The 18,498-nt window shown below is 34.7% G+C and overlaps 1 protein-coding gene across 17 annotated transcripts in view; it reads right to left on the reverse strand.

Moving 5' to 3' along the window:
* Fryl (FRY like transcription coactivator) overlaps positions 1-18,498 on the reverse strand; it is a 307,006-nt gene that overhangs the window by 66,169 nt on the left and 222,339 nt on the right. For all 17 annotated transcript variants that reach the window (XM_087187581.1, XM_087187580.1, XM_087187584.1 and 14 more), the window contains 11 exons: positions 16,063-16,300; positions 14,941-15,126; positions 14,606-14,692; positions 12,659-12,927; positions 11,954-12,149; positions 11,199-11,323; positions 8,279-8,336; positions 5,574-5,665; positions 2,702-2,874; positions 1,025-1,185; positions 383-493 (listed from right to left, as the gene is read on the reverse strand). In XM_087187581.1, coding sequence (XP_087043707.1) covers positions 383-493; positions 1,025-1,185; positions 2,702-2,874; positions 5,574-5,665; positions 8,279-8,336; positions 11,199-11,323; positions 11,954-12,149; positions 12,659-12,927; positions 14,606-14,692; positions 14,941-15,126; positions 16,063-16,300 — 1,696 coding nt within the window. The remainder of the gene's footprint in view (positions 1-382; positions 494-1,024; positions 1,186-2,701; positions 2,875-5,573; positions 5,666-8,278; positions 8,337-11,198; positions 11,324-11,953; positions 12,150-12,658; positions 12,928-14,605; positions 14,693-14,940; positions 15,127-16,062; positions 16,301-18,498) is intronic.

The raw sequence follows: 18,498 nt of genomic DNA on the forward strand, positions 1-18,498 counted from the left end.
AAGTCTGTATGTGTATATAGCATGAGAGTAAGGATGATAAGAGTGTGAAGGATAAGAAGGATTAACTGGAGAGTAATAAAAAAATGAAATTAATCATAATGAATAATGTATTTCTTCCACAGAGTTCAATACATTCTATATTGATATTTTATTTATAGACTCAGAACCTTACTGAAAGATATTAGCTTATAAATCCTATAATATAAAAGAAAAATGTAAATTATTCAAATGAGTAATAAATAAGAATTAGAACTTTCTTAGATTATAGTATCCTAACTCTATCCTATTTTACAAAAAAAAGGACTTATTTTTGATGGGTTATATATTAACTCTAATGCAATGACACCTTATTATGAAGTTTTAAGGAAACTGTTATAATTACCTTTTTGTCCAGAGAGTCCAAAATGTTATCCAACCATTTGTACAAATAGCCATCCGATGATAGCCCCACATTATCTGCAACAGGGCCACAACACAGTACAGCAGACATAGCCTTCAAACAATAATATCAGAATTACACTTACAAAATTTAAGAGTTTAAATGTTGGCTGCTTAATGAGAAAAGGCAAGATATTCTCACTCATGTTTTTCTAGCCACGATATTTTTTCTTTTCTTTATAAAGAAAATGGTAACAGTAACTTTTAAAGATGAAAAATTTATTATGAATGAGTAAACATCATCATCATACCAAATTAGACATGGAGTTAAAACAGTCCTAAAGAGAAGATAAAAACACCAAGAGAAAATACTTAAGAATGGAGGAACAGGTATTCCTTGGAGTCAATCCTGAGTTCTTTTAAGGAAAGGGTGATCAAATTTTGATTGATTCTGGGACTTTTTTGCAATGTATTTTATGTACTTAAAGTTATGGTGTAAGTGTTTCAATATGGCAGACAAATATATTTTAATACTCCCAGGTACTCTGAAGAGATCCTTATGCTTTTTATAATATCAGACACTAAGAGCCATAAAAGTAAACTCTGCTCTTAACATAAAAAAGGAATCAGGATTCTAAGTAAATACCTTTAATGCACAGTATTGATGTCTATTGATTTGCATGTTCCTGTCACTGTATCTGTCCAAAGGCGTAAACATGATGCTGAAAGGACCTGCCCAGTGACTGAAGAGCATGAAGAGGCTGTGACGAAGGCTCTGTTGAGGAAAAATACTTCTTCTCTGGTGCACTGCAAAGAAAAACATAGACGGGAAAATTTATTTGCATTTCTTTTCATTTTAAATTGCATGACAATTTATGTTACTGAATATATAAAATTATTTTTTTACAAAGGGAGTCAAAGTTTTTATTTGAATCCACATAAATCCTCCATGGTAACAAGAGCCATTAACATATATGCAAATGGCAGAAAGAGTGTCAAGGCAGGTGGAATGGTGCAGGGATGTGGCCCAGAGGCCATGTCAGGACCCTGTTCCTCGCCAGGCTGCCACTGGCTACATGGTAAACTCGGCAAGCACACCTCCAGATCCTAGGTCCTTGGCAAGTAAGGGCTTTGGACAAAATAAACGTCATTTTTAAATGTATTTTTTTTTAGCAGGAAAACTAGCTTTATGAAAGGAAAGGAATCTTGACATATAACACAGTTTATAAAAGGGGAAGTGATCTGTTTGAAGTAAGGTATGAAGCCTGGCATCCAAATCTCTTCTGCCAACTGCTAATGGCACTGGAGAGCCTCAGGGCTTCAGAAAACTACATACTTAGATTATTGCTTCCACTTTGAAGCCCTATTCTATAAGTTCTCTGCATCAAGGATTGTTGAAGAAGTTCAACAGTGTCTCAATAAGCCAAAGCAGAAACTGTGGAAAAGTGCATAGAAAAAACTAAATCACATCTTTGTATTAATGAGCTTTTCAAAGAAAATGTAGAGGAAAACACATTCTTCTCTTCTAAATAGCATCACTTTCCTTCCAAAGATTAAAATAGGTCTTTTGCACTGCAAATTAGCATATCTAATTACATGTTTAAATGACCCTGTTATAAAATACGGCCCATGCTCTTTCTTGTTTGTTTGTTTTGGTTTTTTTGGGTACCGGGGATTGAACCCAGGTCCTTGTACTTGTGCAGCAAGCAGGTGAAACCACTGAGCTAAATCCCCACCCCGGCCCATGCTCTTTAAAGAGCATATACTAAAGTAACAAAACAATCTTAAGTATTTTTTCAGAGAAAACAATTTGTACTTATGCTGTATACAACAGGCTTATAATCACAATTTTATATCTTATAAAGAATTTGGCTTTCTGAAATACAATTGTGTATATCACTTTTTGCAGCAATGCCTGCTCAATAATAGGCATGCATCTGTAAATGAATAGATCAATAACTCTGGATCCCTGTTATACTGTATAGGAGTGGCCTACACTCACCTCCCACTATTCAAAAGTATCTTGTTAATTTTATTTTCAATTAACATTTGGAACATCATACTCTCTGCTCATAGTATCTGGAACAAATTTGTCCCATTTATTCAAACTGATTTCTTCAGATTTTTGTGTCAGTATCTTAACTATTGCTGAAAAAATATGCTGGGTTGTTTTTTGATTTTTAATTATTGACACACTAATCTTAAGGTAAAACAATCTCTTGCCATCCACCTTATGCTGACATATTTTTCTAATATGTTCACAAATTCCTTTTCAACACAGATTACAAAATCTCAAGGAAAATATAATATATGAATATAATACCTGGAACATTCTGAATGATATTCGCCACTAAGGCACTAAAATGGCATCGTATATCCTTCAGTGTATCAGAGTCTTTTTCATTTTCTGCTTCCAGGAGTTGTCGGGTTAAGTCTACATACTCCAATAAAGTGTTGTTGAGGAAATGTGTTTCACTATCAAGGCCACCACTTGCACTGAAAATATTGAAGAAGAAATGATAAAGAAAATGTGACTTTAAATTGTTATTTAAATCAAAACAAAACCCTAGTAATCAAAATCAGAATAACACATATTAAGCTTCACATGGTCATAGCAGTATGCAACTTAATATATGAAAATTAAGGGGATATGTTTGCCTTATTTAAATATAGAAAAAGAAGGTGCTTCTTAATCAAGGAACTATTTCAATTTATATTATTTAATTCCATATCTAACATTAATCAATTATTATGAGTGCTAAATGTTATTTCCTCTGTTAAAATATGTAGTTTTAAAATAAGGAGATGAGGAAGCTATGGGAGGGGAGGCCCAATGTAGAAAGGCAGAGGGGGGACAGATAGTTTGCTGTTTTCACAGTCTGCAGGCCTATTCATCCAGTGCCTTCAGTACAACCACCCACCCTCCAGGTACTTATGGCAGCAACCTTCTGGGATAGGCATTAGCAAGGACACAAAAACACAAAGAGGATTCAACTCAGAAGGTTAAAGTACTGATGTGCACTGCACACCTTTTTTAGATGTGTGAATTTCTGCAATGAGATTCTCTCTGAGGCAAGAGATCTGTGCTGGGAACTACTGATTGGTCAGGTGACAATCTGGGTTCCTGCCCTGTCCCATCAGTCATTAGGCACATATTTAGTACCTGCTTCAGTGTGTTTTAGTAAACATAAATGAGTTATATATGAAATGGCCTTGAATACAGTAAGTGCTACATAAATGAAAAGCTATTAGGTTTACATTTATTAAGGTCAGCTTTTCCTTGTCATATTTGAAAAGTAATATTTGAAAAGCAAACATATTTATCTTACTAGTTTTGAGTAGCTTTTTTTTTTTTTAATTAGTGGTAGGAAAAATTTATTGGGAGAAAGAAAGCTTCTGCCTAAGAAGGACAGAAGGGGGTGTGAGCAGCTTTTAACACACACCCTGAACCCATGAAAACATGAGTAAGGTGTCACAGTGGTACTACCATGTATTAAATATATCACCTATAACAAACAATGTCAAGTGAATTCATGATCTTCCTTAAATGAGTGTTTTAAAAATTCAGGGTCATGACCTACTAGTAGATGGCAAATCAATTTAGTTATCTGCAAACTGCACCAGAATAAAACATTCATTCTAACAAATATTCACTGATTAGCTATGTCAGAACAAAGATACCTGATTTCTTGGCATTCAAAATTAATTTTTTTCTTTAACCAAAGAGGGTAAAAAATCCTGTAACAATGGTAGCCGTCTACTGATTTATTTTTAAAAATCCAAAATAAAACTGTGTTTAAAAAAAAAGATTACTGTTAAGAGAGTACAGCTTTTGTAGTTAATTTTCAGTATATCAGCACTTTGCAGTTTCCCAAAACAGTACCATTCAATCTTCATTCACTAACTTTACATGAGAAGGAACCAAAACATAAAACATTTAGATATGTACAAAGTTAATTTTTTGCATCAACCCCAGAAATTGCAATTTCACTTTTCCTACATGCTAGTGTTTTATTTTTTGTGGAGGTCAGAAAAGAGAATCAATGGTTTAAAATGCTCTTTGATTAAAGTTCTATTTTGAAAGCAGTTGCCAAAAACTTTTAATGCTGAGAAAGTTGTCAGGAACACTAAGAAATTAGGACAAATGCTGACATAATAATACTATGTACATGTACCACACTTGTTCAATTATCAACACATTTTTCCCCACAAAGACCTTTTCAGTTATCTTTTTTTGGGATATGGTCAGATTCACTATGTTTCCTTCAGTGGTCAAGCAACATCATTACCCTCCTGAGGAAATATTTTTCAACACACAGCTCAGAATTTTCCTCAAGGAGCTGATTTTAGGGTCAAGAAGCCTTTCCTCTAGCAATGACTCCAGGTTTTATGGTTTAATTTGTGAATGGCAGAAAACAAAGTTATGAATTATGTCTGTAGATCATAATTTTTCCCAATGGAATAGACAACAGTCCATTGAAATAAATTTGCAAATTTTATAATATTTAGCCTTTGAATGTATGATTTTGTTTTTCAAGCCCAGGAGAAATGGCTCTTCCAAATGAGGTAAGAAATAGGTAAATATGTCCAGAAAATACTGCTATTCCCTTGCCTAGAATACTAGGTTCCAAAGAATATCAAAATTATAGGAAAAGCCAATATGGTAGCACATGTGATTTCAGCTACTTGGGAGCCTGAGGTAGAGGATCTCAAGTTCAAGGCCAGCCTGAGCAACTTGTAGAGACCTTATTTCAAAATTAAAATGGCTGGTTTTATAGCTCAGTGGTACAGTGCCCTTAGGGTGGATCCCCAATAATTGGAGGGAGAGGAGTTCACAGTAACATTATAACCAATTTTCCCCCAAAGCAATCTGGTTCTGGTGTTAGATTTTTCAATACATTTTGTGGCCACTGGTTAATCCACTAGATGCTTCTATGACTGGCAAGTAATGTTTACAGTGATGCATAAAGTTTCTTTTTTTTTAATTGCAAAGGTACTTTCTGTTTTTATGTATTTCATGAGAAAAGATATTATATTCTACAGTAACTCTAAAGTTTTAAAAGTCAAAATTCAATACCAGGGCCGAGGATTTAGCTCAGTGGTTCCGCTGCAGCCCCGCAAGCGCAAGGACCCAAGTTCGATCCCTGGTACCAAAAAAAAAAAAAAAAAAAAGAAGAAGAAAATTCAATACCAACCTGTGACTAATGACACCAGCATCTGCCAGCAGTTCAAATATTCGTACCAGTTGTACTCGTAAAATGTCTCGACGCCTGCGCCGCTTCATGTTCTATTCCAAAGACATGAAGATATTAATTTAAAAGCCTTCAGGGAAGTGCACAGAAAACTTTTTGATGTAACTTGGAAAGAACAATGTGAAGGCCAGAGAGCTTCCAGGCTCAACAAAATTATTTTGCTTGTGCATTGTAGATTGTGAGCACCCTGCCCGCTACTACATCAAAGAGGCGTATGTGGTCAGTGTGAAATTAACATGCCAAATACAATCACATGACATCTTTCATGTGATATGTCTTGTGTGGGGGGGAAATAAAATTCTACAGTTACTTTTAATTGATTTGATAATCTGACAGTTTTAGAAGAATTGAAGCAATTAGTAAACTGTTGTTCTGTATACAGAATCCCTAAGATAATCCCCCAAATATGACAGAAGGATAGAGAAAACAATCCTAAAGGGATTTAAAAGTCCCCAGAGACTTTGCTCATGGAAAAGCTTTCCATTGCATTAATTTTGGCACCAAAAAAAATTATATATATGTGTGAGTGTGTGTATGTATGTATGTATGTGTGTGTGTGTGTATATATATACATATATATGTGTATATATATACACATATATATATATATACACACATATATATATGTATACACACACACACACACACACACACACACACACACACACACACACATACATACACTTCCCGGGAGGCTGAGGCTAAGTGTGAAGGTCCTAGGCTCAATCCTTGGTACTGAAAAAACAAAAACAAATAAAAAATAAAACAAAACAAAAACTTCTTTGGTCATTATAGAATAAATAAATGTTTCTATTACTTGGGCTAGGAGAACTAATGGTTAGAATAATAGTTACAACATTTCAACTTGATTCTCCATCTAAAAAAAGTAATACAGGAATAAGGTATAAATCTCCTTTATCACTTTCTACTCATTATTTCATTTATGAGGTAAATTAAATAATCCAGAGCAATGAAAAAGTCTTTCATTTCCATGTCCATGATCCACTTTTCTGCCTTCCATAAATAGCCAATTTGCTGATGATTAGTTCATTAAATTTATTATTTCCTTGCAGTCTTTCCCAAGTTTATAGTGATTTATTTGGAATGAGATGGCTTTGACAGTCCTTGAGGATTTCTGCAAAGTCTTCATTGGCCTGTTTTCATTTTGTCTCCCTAGGAACTGAATTTCAGACTTTCAAACTATATCTTGCATTCCAGCCACCTGACTGAACATATCTAATGACTTGGTGTGCTCAAGCTCCCTCTGGAATTCAGAAATATAACGCTGCTCCTTCATTTTGATTCCATTTCCCTCAGTAAGTCATCACACACAGTAACCAAAATGGTAATTCTGAAACAAAAATTAAATCAATGAAAAAATGGGGATACTTTCACTACTCTACAGGGTAGAATTAAAGAAGGAAGTGAGGAGTTATGGATAGTGTTTCTAAGTCTCTAACAGAGCAGCTGCTGTCACCTGTGTAAGTGCCTCAGGGGACCCCCAACATTAACAGAAGTGATTCTCAGTCTCTCTGTCAGATCCATCTAAGGTGCTTTACAAAAATAGATTTCTGGGAATTACTCCAGGGATTCTCATTCAATAGGTCTAGGAGGCTATAATTTTTAGCAAGATCCCCATGTAATTTTTAGATGCCACTGGGATATAAGAACCAGCAGTCTACTAAACAAAGCTAAAAGTAGGAACCTTTTCTCTCTCTCTCTCCTTTCTCTTTTTCTTTTTTTTCTTTTTTGGCACTGATGATCAAACCCAAACCCATAACATGTTAGAAAAGTGCTCTACCACTAAGCTGCATCACCAGAGAAAAGTCTTTCACGCACTGCTTTCTATCTTGCTATCTAAACTGATACTCATCCACTTTCTTCCATAGTATAACTATATAGAAAAATGTGTAATTTCCAAGTTATTTGGTAAAATTTGCAGATTTGCCTAGACTGCCTTTCTCTTGCTTGTCCACTGGGGAACATGCTGCTTCAAAATTCACCTCAAATATTAGCATTCTGCAGTAGTTGAAGGCTTTCCTTTCTATAGTTCTTATAATACCTTATCTATGACTTTTATTTGAGTATATGATTAATTATTATAATTGTAGTTTACATAGTCAGCTGCCTCACCAAACTTACAGTTCCTAAAAGTTGCATAGAACCTGGTACAAATCTATTGATTTGAGATACTACATCCAGAATTGTCAAACTATGACTCATAGGTCAAAAAAGGCCCATAGCAGCCTGCTATTATAAATAAAATTTTATTGGAAAACAGTCACATCCAACTGCTTATGTAATATATGAATGCTTTCACAATACAAAGACAGTTGAATGACTATAACAGAGACAGTACAAAAACATTTACTATCTGGTTTTCTAGAGTTTGCCAACTCTAATATATACCACGCTGTCTATTCTCACCTAAGCTACAGAAATTTTTCATGTGTTGTACATAGAGGGTTTCTGTGTGTGTTCTCCTGTGAGAGGAAGAATCTATCAGAAAAAAAAGATGTTGAAAATGTACTAGATGATCTTTTACTTCTTAACTTCTAAGTTTTGGTATAATATACAGGCTATAGTAGAAAAATTAAGTGCTTCCCAAATACATGTCTGATGATAGAAAATTACAGGAAACGCCTTACCTCTGGCCTTCTTTCGAGTGCTTCTTTAATTATGGGATGTAATTCCTCTATTAGGTCCCTAGAAGAAAAATGATATACATTCTTTCTATTAATAGTGAAAACAAATCTGGTGTTTGTAAAAAATTTCTATAAAAACGAAAACTGACAAATGTTAACCTTAATCCTATTGTTTTTACACAGTTTTATTATTTTTATTTCAAAATAGTAAATTATTTTATAGAACATTTGGAAACTACAAAAAATGCTATATGCCAGTTATTTTAATTTATAAAGGTCAGTACCATCAATACTTTTGTTCAATCATTCTGCAACCTGTAAACATTTTATGAAACATTATTACACAGAAAAATGGTATATTTTTTCTTTACACCTGTAGTTACTTTCAGGTGCCATTAATTCATAAAACTCTATTACAGGGTGGGCTAGCATAATTTTCCTAACCATGTTTACTGCTGAGTCATTCAATTTTACCTAACGTCCTGTTACTGCAAATATTGGCTCAGTGAATGATTTTCTATACTAATCACTGTTTTCATTTCTGATTATCTTCTTAGGACTAATTTTTACAAATTAAGTGAATGGGTCAAAGGGCATGAACTTCATAAAAAAAGACAAATTGCTCTTCATTCATATTGACTATAAATTGAAAATATTCATTCTCCTTATGTAAGACTTGGAAAATTTTTAAAAGTCCAAGCAGAAAAGAAAATTCATTCACAGTTTCACCATTTATTGAAAACTGCTGGCACTCAAAGAATTTGCTTCAAAATTGGTTCTACTGATAAGAATTTAATTATTTTAAGAAGCTGAGATAACTTTTGTTCCCACTTTTTTCCATTAGCACAATATTTAACTGTCATAAAAGTATTCTTTCAAAACATCATTTATAATGAACGCTATTTCACACTTCCTATAGATGTATTTAGTTTATTAATTTATTCTTAGGGCTGGGGATTTAGCTCAGTGGTTCTGCCTCCTGGCTCACAAGCACAAGGTCCGGAGTTCAATCCCCAGTACCCTCCCCCCTCAAAAGACTCAACTTATTCTCTCATATATGTTGTTTTGGAGAAGGAATAAATCATCAAATAGCAACTGAGAAATTCTCACAAGAATACAGTCAGGGCCTAGCAGGAAACAAAATAGCAGAACCTTAAGTGAAAATGAAGAATATGCTTTATTGACATTATTAATATCAAGAATGATGGAAAATATGTATGTAAATATTCTTTGAAAGACTCTCTTTTTTTTTTGTTAAATTCTTTTATTGGTACATTGTAGGTATACAACACAATTATATTTCTCATTGGGAACTTGTACCTTTACATGATGCATCTTGGTTCTTATTTTTTCCCCATTCCTAGCCCTCCCTTCACCTCCTCCACCCTTCCCTATTTACAAAGACTTTATTTCCATTTTTTCCATTTCTCATCATTTTTCCTTTCCCTTCTTTCCTTTCCCCTGTCCCTCCCACTACCCCTACCCCTTTGGACCTTTTCTTCCTATCATACATTATCGATTATTCATTCTAATCATTGGTACATTTTAGGTATACAATATAATGACATTCATCATTGGAAATTTGCACTTTTACATAATCTCTCTTGGTTATTTTTCACCCTTGCCCAGCCCTCCCTTCAACTCCTCCATTCCTCCCTATTTACAAAGATTTTGATCCTATTTTTCCATTTTCTCATATTAATTCCATTCCCTTCTTTCCTTTCCCCTAGCCCTCCCACTTCCTTCCCCTTTGCCCCTTTTCTTCCTATTTCACATTACCTATTATACATTTCAGTCCTTATTTACACTTTCAGTTTCTCACACCAGAGAAATTATTCAGTATTTATACATGTGTGCCCTATTTATTTCACTTAAGAGTATCACCTCAATGTGCATCCACTTAGCTATAAATGTCTCTAATTTCTCATTTTTTATGGATGAGTAGTACTCCATTTTATTAAAAAACCACATTTTCTTTATCCAGTCTCCAGTTGATGGGCTTTTGGGCTGTTTCCAAGTTTTAGCTATCACAAACTGTGCTGCTATGAACATGGGTGCACATATATCACTGTGGTATGATTCTTTTAATTCTCTGGGGAAGATACCCAGCAGTGGAATAGCAGGGTCAAATGGGACTTCCAGTCCTAGTTGAAAGACTCTCTTGAAGAGGAGAAAACAGGATTATAACCACTTGACCAAGATTACTCATTAATAGAATCACTATGTAAATAATTAGGAAAATACTAAAGATTTATACGGCATACTATTTTTAGAATGTATTTATACATAGATTTTTAAATTTTCATAATAACTCTATGATGGGGATGCAGCTCAGTAGTAGAGTGAATGCTGAGCATGTATGAGGTCCTAGTTCAATCCTCAGCAACCACATAAAAGAAAAAGAATAGCATGAAAAAAATGGGGTATATCTTAATGTACTCAAAAACAAGGAAATAGGGCCAGGGATTTAGCTTAGTGGCACCATGCCGGCCTCGAAAGTGCAAAGTCCTGAGTTCAATCCCCGGTACCAAAACAAACAAACAAACAAAAAACCAAACCAAAACAAAAAAACCCAAGAAAATAAAGGATCAAAAATAGCAACTGACTTAATTGGTACCTGTCTAGTTTACTGGTAAAAGTCAGGGCTGGTATACAGCTATCCTAATAATTTGCTCAACTCAACCACAACCCTCTCTCTAAGTAGCATATTTATGTTTATTTATAAAAGGGCATCAAATTTGAATTTATTTTTAATATCTTGCTTATTTACTTTCTGATTTGTGGGATTATATATTTTTTGTGGTGCTGGGTTTGAACTCTTGTCCTTATGCATGCTAGGCAAGCACTCCACCACTGAGCTATAACCCAGCCATGAGTAGCTTATTTAAGTTTTCATGCAGAGAAAAGATAAGAAGGTAATTACCTAAAAGCTCCTGGGTTGGTCCTGCCAAGACCTAAAACAAGGGATTCTGTGATTTCCATGCTCTCAGAGCGCATCATTGGAACTATGTGCTTAAACAAGGATAAGGGGGATGGGATGCCAATAATCTGGGGAAAAAAGGGACAACAGTCATTAATAATACTATAGCCAACTAAATAATTTGACATTTCAGTAGTCTTTGTTCAAGGACAATGAATAGATCAGACTTTTGATCTGTGAACCTGAGTAAAATAAAATTCTTCTACAATAGTCATCAGAGTTAAAGTCAGACACTTTGGTCTTAAGTTTTCTAGCTTTCTTCAACCACACCATGATACACTTATGATATCTTATGTATATCTTATACATAAGTGTATCTTATACTTTTATATCTTATCATAAAACTATGTAACTATTCTTATCAAGTATCCATTGTATCACTACATGATTTATGAGAATTCTAGAAAGGCATTTAAGTATTTAAATAATTCCTTTTGATCATTCAAAAGTGTGACAACTCTAGGAACCCAAATAAGGGAAAATGAATGTATTTTCCTTAAAAATATTCATTATGATGAATTTAACGAGCAAGGGCCCCTCTCACCACTGAAAAACTCTATTTGTATTGCTGATTCCAACTTAGAATCCACAAAAACAGTAATGGGATTTCTTCATATATTTGCTTTATTTGAGTGAAAAGACTTAAAATATTCCTTTCATGGCACCATTCAGGGACATAGTGGACCTGAAAAACATACTTTGGAATCAATGCTGTAGCCACTGTCAGGGGTGGATGCCAGTGTCTCGGGAGGAGAACACCTCACAGAGCCTGTAGATGTTGAAGATGATGTGGATGTCGCTGCACTGCAGCAAAGAATCAAATAGTTTCTCCATAGGCCAATGTAAGAGTCACTGCTTGTGGTCGTATTTACTTTCTTAGCATTGATGGGGCTACTGAGGGAAAAGAAGAAGAAAGCCAGGTAGGTAGAAATCACAATGTGCTCTTAAAAGCTTTTATAAACTACTGCTAAATTGCCATCAATTTAAGTGGGGATGGTTTGTATAGAGGTTGTTTTTTTTTTGTTACCAGGGATCCAACTTGGGACCTTGCAATTGCGAGGCAGGTGGTGGAACCACTGAGCTAAATCCCCGGCCCCTTGTACAGAGTTTATTAGCAGTACTCAATGTCTGTGGAACAATATAAGACATAAATGAAGTTGGATATACACCATGTATCAAGCATGGTGCTCTTAAGTAAACAAAATTTGATGAGATTCAATACATAAAATGGATAAAGAAATTATAAGTCTACATCCTTTACAACTTTCTTCTCCCTCTTAGACTATCAATATAGTATGGCACATTATTTATGGGACTTCCAATTGGTACCACTTTTCAAATGCATACATTATGAAAACTCATAGTCTATACTTTTTAAAACTGATGATGGGAAAATAACTTACTTTATATCAACCTGCGGGGACAATAACTGTAGCCTTGTGTATGCAAACATCCAAGCATAGCTCACAGCTGTAGAGCAGTGTTTTGGAAGGTTTTCTTGCTTTAAAAAACTAGAGAGACTTATAATCCATGGGTCTTGGCCTTGGGTCACATGTGCAAATATCCATATGTGGGATGGACTAATCACATCAAACTGGTGGCTAATAGGAGAAGAGTTCCATTCTGCTAATGTCTGTAAATCTATGGAGCTAGGGCAATACAGCAAAGTCGTCTATGTGGAGAAAAACAAATTAATTATTGCACATTTCAATTAACTTTCAAAGTTTTGTCATAAAAATTGCTGTAACTGGAAGTAGCCTATTGGTGGTTTCTAGAATAGAGGATAATTAATATGAGGTCTGAGGTGGACTTAAAGGAGTAGTGAGCTCCTGAAATTGCATGCAAGGATTTTTTGTGTGTATTATAAGCATTCATGGATTTTTCTAGAGAAAGAGTCTACAGCTTTCTTATTCTCAAAAGATTTATGATCCAAAAAGGATGAGAACCAATATATATGAATTCCAACTTTTGTAGAAAGCTACTAAAGAACTAAAGGACAAACCATCAACTTTTATGCCAATGAGCCCTGGCAATGCATGAGTGGAACAAACTGGAACATGGGTTCTTCTTCAGATGTACATTTTCTCAAATACTTTGTTCAATGATATTTGAGTTCTCATATTGAAGAGATTAAGATTTACCTTTAGAAAATGATATTCTTTAAGCACTGGTTTAGGCATGGGAAGAAAGTCTTCCATTAGTCTCTCATTAGCATAATTCATGTTAATCTAAAAACAGTCTCGAAATGGTGCAGATTTTTAATTACTGTATTTTTTTTTTTTTGGCTTTTCGAGACAAGGTCTTGCTATGTAGTTCAGGCTGGCCTTGAGCTCACTATGTAGCCCAGGCTGGGCTCGAGCTTTCAGTAATCATCCTGCCTCAGCTTCCTGAGTGCTGAGATTACAGGTGTGTGCCACCATGCTCAGCATCAGATTTTTAATCATTTTAAGAGATAATTTATAAGTTTAAGGGCTTACAAAATTTTCTTACTACCTCCCTTGTTTATATATAACTTCTGAGTCAGGTGTTACACAGAAAGCATGTAAACCTCTTGTCCACATTCTCCAAGATAGAGAAAAAAGTATCTAAAGTATTAGTTTGACAGTTATTTTTTTTTATCATCCTTGGAAACTTGATATAAACCTTTTTTTTCAAATTGAACCAAAAAGTTAGCATAAGTTTTCTTTCTAATGTGTTTGCTGACAAAGTATTTCTCTCTATTTTAATAAGTCAAATTACATATGATGTTGGCATAGAATATTATATATTTCATCCACTGCACTTAAACCCATATGACAGAGCAAACAAAAAATATTTATTGAAGGACAGTACAAGTTCCTGCTTTGAATTTAAACATTTTTATGTGATTTTTAGCTAGTGTATGTCAAGTATATTATATGCTGTAATAGGAAATAGTTAATAGTTCATAGTAACTCCCCCCGCCCCTCCTAGTACAGGGAATTAAACTCAGGGACACTCATTCTTTAAATTTTTGAGATAAAATTGCACTATGTAGTCCAGGCTGGCCATGAACTTGCAATCCTTTTTCCTCAGCCTCCCAAATAGCTGGGATTATAGACATGTGCTCACAATAACATTTAAGGAAAACTTAGGTTTGAAAGATCAGAGTTTTACAAAGATAAAATTATTTTTATTTCTATGGGAATAAACAAGCTACAGCCTAAAGAAGAGCCACTAAAAACACTTTTTACTTTTAAAGCACCTCATACCTTTCAAAAATATTTTCTAATGCATTATCTCTGTTAAGGGAATTCAATTTATGCATGTTATGTCTATATGTTTGCTTTACATCCCAAAACAAGACTGAGAAGCATGAAATCATTAGTTACCTGATCAGCCCCTGTGAGATGTATGAAGCTCTCAAGAATGGATGGGCTCAGCCTGTCCATCACATCTATGGCTAGTTCATCATCACCCTATAAAAAAGACATCATATATCTAAAAATAAATTAGGAATGTTTAAGGAAAGTGGCCAAAGCTAAGTAAATGTTTAAACAAATCTATGAAAGGAATCAACAGTAGGTGGGTTAGTTGAGACCCTCTCTAAAAGATTCTAAAAGTAAGGTATACCTACATGGTATTATCAGAAATGAGATAAAGATGGACAAAAGTATGAGTAGTAAGTACTTTCATTAGACAACTAAATGAGTTACTTAAATCTTACCTTAGGTATTTCCAAAAGTGCAAACAAAGCCCGTATTTCTCTAAGGACACTGACGGCTAATCTCCTAGTGGCAGGTCGACTGCTACAGAGAATGACAAGTGCAAATCCTTCGACCACATGGAACACAGTGGAATATGGGCTCCTTTCCAGAGGAGGGGGATGAGAAGCTCCATTAGCTACACAGTGCTTGAAAAATAAATACAAGTCAAAAATAAAAATATGCATGTACAGCCATTATAAAAATAACCCCACAATTAATATAGAGTAAAGCAAATCATGGAAATTATGGCCACAGGTCTGCATTGGCTCAAGCAATTCAAGTAGTATTTAATTTACAAAAATTTAATAATAGTATGCATGGAGAAAAAAGGCATTCTACTGGCAGTATAAATGGGAATTGTGTACCTAATTTCTGTCATTCTTTTATTACTTTGTAACCTTGGAACCAACACTTACTCTTTATCTAGTGTTTCTATATGGAAAGAAGAGGGGATTGGATGGTATTTTTCATCTTGCAGTATGGATCAGCAACACAGTTCAGCTGCGAGCTCATTAGAACAGAGATTACCGGACCCCATGGTGAGCTGTGTGGTCATTAAACATTGAGAAGTTTGCTGACTTAGATGGTCCAGCTCTAAAACTGGAGGTTTAGGTTCTATGATTTATATAGTATCAGTTTGAACACTTTTTATGGTTAAGGAACACAGATACTATAAATATCAAACAAGAACTGGTACCTTGGATAAAACAAGCAAATAATCCAAATGGAAGACTACTCAAATTTTTTATTATATTAGCTTTAGGAAACCTGTCACTGGCATGGCCAAGTAGTTAAGGCATTGGGCTTAAGACCCAAAAATACAGGTAACCACCTAAACGTGAGGTAGAATTAGGTCTACTTTCTATGTTCATTAAAATATAATTGTTACCAAAGGAAGGTTAGAAAGCTTAGACACACCAACACTAGATACATGAAAGTTGAGTGCAGGGAATTATGAATGCATTGAATGTGAATAAAACTAATAAAAATTTTAGTGTTTGAAAAAATAAATCTACATTAATGTCACTGTCGGTCATTTCCACCAATCATGTACAAAGGTATAATACAAGAGAATTTGGTACCTGTGAGTCTTGGTTTTTGTTATCCATTTGGGATGCTTGTTTCCACTGGTTTATTAATTGTACCAACATCTTTACAGCGTTATCAAGAAGTGTGGGATGGACATCAGTCACTTCACGAACAATAAAATAAACAAATCCTGAAAGAACATCCTCCCGCCAATCTGGAAAATCAAGCATTAGTGCCTGCAGAGTATTGAAAGCCAGAGCCCGAAGTTCTTCATCCATATGAACTGTGAGCCTACCAAGAACAAAATTCCATTAGCAAACATCAAAATCTTTCCTATAGTTGTAGCACCTAAAACTTAAAAACTAAGACATTAAAAATTTTGTTCTTCTAATTGTTTTGTAATAAGCATAACAGGAACCACTGTTCACATTTTTTATGATATACTCATCCTTATTTCAGTCTATATTCTTTTTTTTTTTATTAATTGTATTGGTACATTTAAGGTATACAAAACAATGACATTCATCATTGGAAATTTGCACCTTTACACAATCTATCTTGGTTCTTAATTTTTCCCCATTCCCCACCTGGGCCACCCTTCCCTATCTACAAAGACTGTTTCCATTTTTTCTTTTTCTCATATTAATTCCATTCCCTTCTTTCTTTTCCCCTACCCTTCCCCTTTCCCCTTCCCCTTTGCACCTTTTCAGTCTATATTCTTTTGTTTAAATTCACATATGAATTCATTCTTTAGTTAATATTTCTACTATAATTCAGAATAAGTTTGATCTTAATTCAAATGCTGTAGTTTAGAATACAGATGACATCCATTTAAAAACTATTCAACCCTTAAAATATCATATACTATTATCCTACTGTCAATAAAAATTCATGTACAATCACTATCTTAACACTATCTGACATTTACTTAGTCTTTTGTCATCGCAGCAAAGGACATAACTTATCTCAAACATGCAGCTGAGGTTAAAATTAAAGATAAGATGGCTGATTATGAAGGAAAGAACAAATTAAGATGGAATTGACTTAACAGAAATAATTCTTGAAGGTGAGAATGAGAGTATATTTAGGAGAAACATCACAAATGGTGTATGCCTAGGGGGAAAAAAAAGGCTGACTCATCTCAGTGTGGTGGCACACACCTGTAGTCCCAGGACTCTAGGATGTTGAGGCAATTATCAAAAGTTTGAGCCCCACAGAGGTAATTTAGCAAGTTAGTAAGAACTATCTCAAATTAAAAAAAAAAAAAAAATATATATATATATATGTATGTATGCATAATAACAACAAAAGGGCTTGAGAAGAGCTCAGTGCAGAGGCTCTGGATTCTTGCCCCAATACTGCAAAAGACAAAAGGAGGCAGGACAGTCAACTCAACACATAAGGCCCTAAAGAGACTTTAAGTCTAAATAAACTAGGGAAGAGGCCATATAAAATTATTTTAAAGACATCAAAAACAATATGAGGCTTTGAATATTATTCTAGTTATATGATTTTTAAAAAACATTAAAAATAATAAAGAAGAAAAAGTAGTGAAGTTACCAATGTATGTTTACCAATGTAAAGTTTCTGATTTGGGTCTGAAGAGGATTATTTCAGTAACTGATGATAATATCAAATGTATCAGAAATAGCCTGAATGGATAAGTTGATAATATGAAAAATATGCCACAATTATATGTGTGGGAAGCTGAAGATGGAGTTATCCACAATGTCAAGAACGAAGTTGTGTGGTTTAGGAGAAAAGAGGTATTACAGTCTTTACCCTGCTGAACTAACTCAGTTCTGGTCTTTGCAGAGCTAACCTTCCACTGCCAGTGAGATGGAAGAAAAAATGTCCTACAGCTACACTGATTCAGGAGTGAGCCACAGAGCAACAGCAGTTAAACATGGGCACATCACAAATAAACAGGGTCAGATTAAGGCTGTGTGTCCCAGTATGCTGCCTCTGAGTGATAAGGGACATAATGTTAGGGAAGAGTGACAGTGCCCAATGATGCTGATTCAAAGCATATTATCCCTTAAATCTAAGAATATATAGGTACCCATCTCACACCTATCTGTGTGACTCAGGGAATACATGCATGGGTTAACTATTCATTGCACTGAGGAGATAACAATGTGGCCTAGATAATTAAAGGCAAAGGAGTTAATTAAATTTCCTTAGAGACTGAATACCAGTCTATAAATTTACAGTGCTTCTTTGCTTTGTTTGCCTCCTTCATCTTTAGTAAAGAAGATTCTGAAACCCTAATTCCAAATGATAGGAATAAAGGACCAATGAGAGAGACCCTAAGATCTTTCCTTTCCACTCAAGTAAATTAATTAGCAAATGAATATTACAGGGAGAAGCAGCAAAGTAAATAGAGAAGCACACTGTTATTCTGGAGTCAGACGCTGGCTGCTTTGCTAGGCTGCCTGTCCCTGGCACTCCCAGGGGAAGTTTCACTCTGGTGGGGGACAAGGGAAATC

Source organism: Heterocephalus glaber, unplaced genomic scaffold (assembly GCF_053883595.1).
Source record: "Heterocephalus glaber isolate CG9 unplaced genomic scaffold, H.glaber_assembly_v1.0 deba00001509, whole genome shotgun sequence".
In the NCBI taxonomy this organism is placed as follows: domain Eukaryota; kingdom Metazoa; phylum Chordata; class Mammalia; order Rodentia; family Bathyergidae; genus Heterocephalus; species Heterocephalus glaber.